This window comes from Talpa europaea (genome assembly GCF_964194135.1).
Source record: "Talpa europaea genome assembly, chromosome: 10".
Taxonomy (NCBI): Eukaryota; Metazoa; Chordata; class Mammalia; order Eulipotyphla; family Talpidae; genus Talpa; species Talpa europaea.
In genome coordinates this window covers 93,909,782-93,917,258 of record NC_140077.1, presented here as the reverse complement: position 1 = coordinate 93,917,258, position 7,477 = coordinate 93,909,782, and the positions used below count along the sequence as shown (strand labels likewise).

The window sequence follows — 7,477 nt, the reverse complement described above, 5'->3', positions numbered from 1 at the left end:
CTTCCTACTGTCTGGCGGGGAAGAATTTGGAGGCTGAGGGCAGAGTGAGGGACACGGGAGCCACCTCCAGACAATGTCTGCAAGGCCTTCAACCTGCTGACCTTTCCGTTTGTTTCAGGGAGCCGCCACAGGTCCCCTCCTGGGGGGTCTGCCCACTGCCCCCGGGGTGCCTGTTCCAGTATGGGATTTCTGGAGGCCGCCCAGGGCATCTGCCCTGCTTGTGGCAGTCCTGCCCCTTTCCAGCTGGGGGCTCTGGTGCTTGGCGGTCTGCAGTGTCCTCAGGGCGGCTCTGCCTCCCCTCCCTCCACCCCAGCCCCGATTTTGGATTAGGACAGGAAGGGGATGGGAAGGCTGGTAAGGGGCAGCTGCCCCTGTGTCCCTGACTACGTCAGGGGCTGTGGCCTCCGAGTGCGCTTGGTCCGACGGGTGGGGGCTGAGCCCACAAACTCGAACTGCTTCTGCCTCTCTGCGTGGTTGGGGAAGGGCAGCTGACCCTGGTAGAGGCGCTTGATGAAGTGGGCCTCTCGCTGGTTCTGGCGGCTGCGGGAAGCCTGGCGTGGCCGCCCCTGCCTCGTGAAGGCCATGAACCAGCCCTCATGCCGGGCATTCTGGAAGGCTGTGTAGTTGTTCTCCAGCACTATCTCTGTGAACACGCAATCTTTGCTCTTCCCACTGGGCTGTGGAGGAAGGAAGGAGAGGAGGGGGGTTTGTCCACCCTGCCTGTGCTGGCTGCCTTTTGGGCCTATTTTGTAGGATAGAGGAGGGAGCAACAGGAACTGTAGACTCAGAGAAACCTGCCTGGTGAAATGGGTGGCTGCGTTAGAGAGGCAAAGGTGGGAAGGAGGTGTCAGCTTTGCTTGGAATCACGTCTGGACTTAAATATGGGCTTATATGTCTTGAACATGGTGTTCAGTCATGCTGAGCCTGAGTTTCCCCAGATGTGGCATAAATGTTAGGGGGAAAAGGCTGTCCTAAAGCTAATTCCATACAGGCTTTGTGGACTCCATCCCCACCCCAGGCCAAAGCCAAAGACACTGGGAACTCCAAATCCCATCACCACCCAAGGGAAGGTGGCTGGGACCTGAGGGTGGGGTTAAGCAGCCAGGTGGATATAAAAGGCAGACACGTGGGCTTTGGGGGGGTCCCCCATTTTGGCTCTCGACCAGCTCGCAGCATCCGGCCAGCTCTGAGAGTGCCTTTGGGTTTCCAGGTCGGCGGATCGGGTAGGACGCATTAAAGACTTTATTTCCCTATTTTCTCCCTGAGTCGTACATTTCCTCAATTCCCTTTCCCTTGTAAATAAACCTTTTATTAACCTTTTGTGTGTGCCTGCAGTGGAGTATTCATAAGTCCCTTTTAAGCGCACGGGTGAGGACCCACAGCCAGGAACCTGTTCAGTATCAGGGCTGCTCTATAACATAAAGACCTTAGTCTTTATGTGCAGTTCAGTGCAAACTCAGCAGGCACTTGGATATGCGCTTCTCTGCAGTCTGGGTGAAGGGTGTTGCTGGGGAGGGCAGGGGAAGAGGCAGCGGACTGATGAAAAGAAGGGATAACCACTGACAGAGCTCGACTATGTCAAGAGCCACACCACTGCCCATTTACCTTGTGGATAACTTTGATGCGACCCTATTTTTACAAATGAGGAGCCTGAGGCTTGACAAAAACAAACATTTCATGAGAAACCTAGAATTGGAAGCCAGGATTGACCAATGCCAAAGGAAAGGGAGGTCTCCCTATACACTGGTGCTAGGGCCACCATTCCAGAAGGGGTGCAGCTGGCAGGTGGCCACACCTATTAGGCAGGTGCAATACATCTTGCTAGCTGGACCAGTGGACCGACTTGGGGGAGCTTCTGAACTTAACTATGGGTGTCCAACTCTACACACTGATTAACCTTTAGCCCTTAACACAGAGGTTGCAACAGCATGAAGATGGTAAGATTCACTTGTTGATGTGGGAAATTAGCCACTAAATCAGAGGCGAAGATGCTTATGGATCAGTCAGTGCCCTCAGGGGGCTCCTAGACCCACGGGGATTCATTGAAATGGTGACTTGGACTAGTGACCAAGTGCTGGGGTAAAAATAGAAGTCCTAGTCCTGTGTAGGGAGGTGGGGATTGGAATGCTGCTGGGGTCTCTGCAGTTACACCCCAATACAACTCATTCATCTACTCCCCTGCCTTCAGGCCTCACCTTCCCGATGAGCTTGCCCCTCTTGTTCATACAGATGTACTTCTCGCTCTCAGCCCCCTTGATCCGCACCCGGCTTCCAAACGTATCTGTCTCCACTATGAGCTTGGCTGTGACGAGGGGGAGGGAGGGGGAGGGGAAGAAAGACCTCTGTCCATCGGGGCTGCCAGTCCAGGAGTGAGGCAGGCCACCCCCCACCCCCCCAACTAGTCTACTTGGGAGACCCTTTGGGATACCCTTGTGCACTGTCCTCTGAGAAACTTTTCCCTGCCACTGTGGTCTCTGCCCTGACGCAGGGTCAGAGGCCGGCCAGGGATTGGGTGGCCTCTGGTAGGGGCTGGGTCTCACCAAACTTGTTGCCGTCCTCAGCAGTGGCGGAGATGCGACGCCCAGTGACCTGCACGTGCTTGCCGCTGGTCCGGCTGTAGAGCTGGTACTCGCGGATCTGCCGCCTGCTCAGCTGGTCAGTCATGGCGCCCTGGTCCCTCACGTACTGGTTAAAATTAGGAGACGGGTGATTCTCCCCCTTTGCGGTTACCAAGGGAAAAATAGTGTCAATTTGCTTTGGGAGACACCACCGCTGGTCCATCCAGGGGAGGGGTGCGGAGGCGAGAGTGGTAGGGGCAGGCCGTTTATTCTGCCAGGTTGAGCTGCAGGGTTCAGGGGGCATATGGCCAGGACCTCCTCTGGGTGAGCCAGTCATGACCTTGGTGCCCTGTCCATCCTGGAGCAGAGGACAGGTGACTGCCCAGCCTTGGGGGAACACTTGGTGGTATAAGCAGACCTGGAAGTATGACTCTGGGAGCTGAAGGGAAACTTCAGGGTCACGGTAGCCTCACTCCGCGTGCTGTGCAGGGTGCATGCAGGGTTACGCGGCTAATTAGAGCCAGGAGCCCTGGCCTCCCTCTGGGATTAGAACTTGTCTCTTCCCAGAATTCCAGGGTCTTGGCTCTATTAGGTAGGACAACCAGTTTTCTCCTTAATCCTCCCCACTGGCCTTCAAGGACTCTACCCCAGCACATGCACACATGTGTGCGCACACATGCAATGCACACATGTACGCACATATGCATGCACATGCACACACAGCACCTGGCTTGTTCAAGTCACCGGAGAGCATTTTGGGGCTCTAAGCCCCCTTCCATTCAGGCTCTGCAGGGCCCCTGTAAGCATTTCTTTACAGCATAAACTGAGGAGGCCGGCGCTCATGCCCACAGACCCTGCCTCTGCCCCTGGGTGCTCTGGGACCTCAGGGAAGCTAGTGCCCCGCCAGAGTTCCTTCTCTAGAGGGGAGGCCCCTTCTTAGCAGAGGGAAGTAACCCGCGCTATCACCAGTGGCCCAGTGGCTGTTCCTACCAGGCCACCTGCCTGTGCTACAATGTAACAGAGGCTCACACTGCCCACTTCCCAGGGAGGGTAGAGGCTCTGGCGCCGGTGCCCCCTACAGAGCCAGGCTAGCTACGGAGCCTGCAGGCTGTGTCCCTCCTTTCCCACCTGCGACCTGAGTGGGGGACAGCCAGAGCCTTCCTGCCCTCCTGCTCCAGCAAGATGCACACTGGGGTGACATTTCCCAGTCGCTGGTGACACCCTCTGCTCCAGCACCGACACGTTTCTCTGCCAGGCTCCTGCTGGCCTGTGTTGAAGGCGTTTCCTTCCTCCAGATCCCTCAGTCCCCTTTATCCAGGCCCAGCCAGAGCCATTGGGACAGCCAGTCAGTGTCTGTTAGGGTGGCGAGTCTCACTTTGAAGGGGGCGGGGAGTGGATCCTCCAGGCCTAGCAGTTTCACCTGCTCGGGGTTCACTAATCCTTCAAGTGTGTCCCTGTTCATTTCCAACTTCAGCTCATTTACTGGCTCCCAGCCTATGAGAGCAAATCTGCAGGACTCCGGGAAGCCATGCCTTCCCACACCCCACCCTGGACAAACCAGAGGCCAGCACTTGGGGTGGGGGACCTGCCTCCCTGCCAGGGGGTGGAGTCTGGCTGGCCCAGGACCCTCAGTGGGGTCCAGCCTGTCCCAGCCCCCAACCTCCTGGCCCAGGTTCAGGCCCTCCGCCCCTCTTGGCGGGCAGCCTCCTTCTGGCTGTCTGTTCCAGGTCAGGAGCAGAGAGGGCCCCCCCAAAGCCCCCTCCTCTCATGTCCCCCTTCCAGCCTTGTACAAAAGCAGCCCCACGCCCCCCCACAGCCCACAGCCCACAAATCGCTCTCCCCGCGGGACCTTGCCTGTCCCTTTCATGTTCCCGCTGCGGGGGGACCTCCCCTTCCACTGCCGCAGACAGCTGCTTGTCAGACGGCCCCTCAAGCATGGCTGTGGTCCGGCCTGCTGGCCCCCCCTCCAAGGGGGGGCAAGGGGGCACTTCAAGGGGGAAAGGACAGCTTTGCCACCTTCTTCGAGTCCTGAATGGGGCCTCAGCCAGGCCATAAACGCCCGGCCAGCCGCACCATTGTGCTAATTCCCCTTCCAGAACAGGTTGGGCCCACCCCCAGGCCCCTCCCGGCCAGGCTGGGGGCTTTCTTCTTGCTCTCCCTGGATGTGTGAAGCAAAAGGCCTGGAACGGGGCTAGAGCAAAAGGGGAAGGAAAGGGGGGGAGTTGTCTCTCTCTCTCCCACCCCCCCACTGCTTCAAAGGCAGCCCCTTTCCCTCTCCCAGAGAAAAGGCATTTACCTTCAAAAAAAGTCCCCACTGGATATGAAGAGAAGCGGGCCTCTGGCCTGGGAAAGCCAAGCGATCTCGCCCCAGAGCGGTTCTGGACCAGTGCATTTTAATAGCTGCACTTTTATGGAGGATCACAAAAAGGGACCGAGCCTCGCACGGAGAGCTGAGGCCGGGGGTGGCTGACGGGTTGGGGGGAGCATGGGGAAGCAAACCCTGAATCTTGTCCCAAACAAACCTTGCTGGGCTTGACCTCACTGCCCTGTAGGTGAGGTGCTCCCGAGCCGGCCGGGCCTTCTGACTGCCCGCGCGACCCCCGAGGCAGCGAGCCTGCGGTGACTGGCTGCACATAGTGGGTGCTTTTGGGTGGGAACGGGGCGGCAAGTGCAACACACAAGTGGTTTGGGTGGAAGCCTGTCCTTTCAAGTGCACGCTTCAGCTGGGCTATCATCTTCTCCGGTCGCTCCCGGGCTCCATCCCGCAGGCCTGACTGCCCCCTGCACTTAGCCTTGGGGGAAACCCAGTGTGGAGGATGGAGAGAGAAGCAGAGACCCCAGGCCAAGTGGGGAGGGTTAGCAGAGGGTTAGTCCCCAACTCTGCCATAGTCACTTCTCTTGCCCTGCTTAAGACAGACACCCACACCCCCCACCCCACAAACCTCAGAGCCTCCTGGACCCAGGGAGAGGTCAGAACTTGCCTCTGTCCACCCACAAGGACCCCCCCACACCCCATGAGGTGGTGTGGGAGAAATGGGGACGAGCTAGTGGGGCACCCGCCTACCTGTGTTTGACAGCAGAGAATCAGGAGTTGCAAGCACCTGTGTGGGGAGACAAGGCAGACCCAGGTGTAGGTGCCAGCAGCCAGCCCGGGCCCCCCGGTGCTGGCCCCCCGCCCACACCCTGCCCCGTCCATCCGTCCATCCGTCCATCCGCGTGGGAGTCCCGGGAGGTCTGGGTCTGCCCCAGGCCGGGGATGGCAAGGAAACTGCAGCGGGCGAGCAGCGCACTTACAGAGTGAGGTTGGGCAGCAGGCGGGCGGCTCCCATCGCTGGAGAGATCCTTGGGGCGGTGGCCCCCCCTGCTCCCACACTCTGGAGCAGATGTGGGCAGTCCCCAGGGGTAGAGTCCCAGAGAAGCCAAGGTCTCTTCAAGCCACAGGTTTTCAGGGGGGAGAGGAGGAGAGAGGGCGGAGGAGGAGAGAGGAGAGAGAGGAGGAGGAGGAAGGGGGTGGGCGTAGTTGGGAGACTGAGGTGTGAGGTGTCCACCTTCCTGGCCAGTGAGACTGCAGAGCAGCTGCTGGCGGGGCTGCCAGCTTCTGGCTGGGCTACCCAAGCACAGAGGATGGAGCAGCTGGAGCCTTCTGGAAAAGGCTGTTTCCGTGTGATCCCTGACCCTCTGGGACCCTAGGGGAGGGCCCCTGCTTGCCCTCAGGGTCAGCCTCTGCTACCCTCAGGTTTGGTGCCCACTTCCCGAGGGGGAGCGCAGGTATCCATCCAGCCCGGAGGTTGCTGGGTCTGGCTCGGGAGTAGAAATTCCTAGCAGCAGCCTTAAAAGGAGGAGCCTCCCTCCAGGGGGCAGGAGGTGGGCTTGGCTGGGAGGGGTGGCTGCCACTGCTTCTGTCACCCCTTGCTCGCTCCCCCATCTGCTGTCTGGCCACCAGGAAGGAGAAGTTCAGGCTGCAGTGACTGACGGCACATAGTGGGTGCAACAGGTTGGGGGCCGGGCTGGGGAGCTAGGGACAGCGCGGGCTTTGGGGTCTGGAAAACTGACCTGAGACAGACACTCAGAGGAGCTGTGGTGCTGTGCTGTCAGCACACTTTCCTTGGGCCCTGGCTGCTCCCCCGCGAGGTGGGCAGTGAGGTGTCGGGACAGAGGAGAACAAACCAGAAAGCCTCACAGATGGGACGTCAAAAGGTAGAATATGTTCTTGGCCTCCAGGCTCCCAGCCCTCCCCAACCACCCTCCGCCCCTGGCCCCTGCCAGCAGCTGCCTGGGCTGAAGTGCCCACCGGACTCTAAACACTCTCTGTACCATGTCATTGATCACCCCTCTTTGTGGGCGAGGAAACTGAGGCACTTTGGCAGGGAGACTGCTTTGCCCAGCCAGCCCAGCTAGGGAATGGGGTCAGCAGGTCTCCAAGTCCAAGCTCTTCCTCCTCCCAGGGTTGTGGCTGCAGCCTCCGCTGCACTGAGCCTCAGCCCTGGGGGCCCAGCACAGAGGTCAGAGGGCACTCCAGCTGGGCCTTCCCTGCAGAAGGGGCGAGTGCCTGGGGGGGGAGCCCTGGTCCAGGGAAGCAGGGCTCACACCTCCTGGGCTTCAGGCTCCCTGGAGTCTCCGAGCCCCTGGGATAGGAAGAGAAGGGAAGTGCTGGATGGGGATTTATTTACCCAAGGAGAGGAGTGGGAAGCCGAAATTCTCACCTCCAGGCCACCTTCTCACCTCCTGAGCTAGATCAATCCACAAAGCTGTCTGCCACCTCCCCTACACATTGGCAGCGCTGACCGTGTCCAGCCCCGCCCCCTCCAGGCACCCCACAGGGAGAGGGCCCTGTCAGGGGACCCTGCTTAACCGGGAGCGCAGCGCTCTGGACTCCGGCAGAGAGAATGTCAAACCAGAGGGTGCGCAGAGAGCCCCCC

General features: G+C 59.6%; 1 protein-coding gene across 2 annotated transcripts; it reads right to left on the bottom strand.

Moving 5' to 3' along the window:
• Positions 1 to 383: 383 nt before the first annotated feature.
• On the bottom strand, positions 384 to 5,887 carry FGF17 (fibroblast growth factor 17; the record flags this gene model as incomplete). 2 transcript variants are annotated; one of them, XM_084245702.1, is made up of 5 exons in its annotated part: positions 384 to 677; positions 2,196 to 2,302; positions 2,541 to 2,718; positions 5,623 to 5,659; positions 5,853 to 5,887. In XM_084245702.1, the coding sequence occupies 5 exons, from the start codon at positions 5,885 to 5,887 to the stop codon at positions 384 to 386; spliced, it is 651 nt and encodes a 216-aa protein (XP_084101828.1). The 2 variants fall into 2 exon arrangements, with proteins under 2 accessions (XP_084101828.1, XP_084101829.1); XM_084245703.1 differs by having other exon boundaries at positions 2,541 to 2,685.
• Positions 5,888 to 7,477: the final 1,590 nt, after the last annotated feature.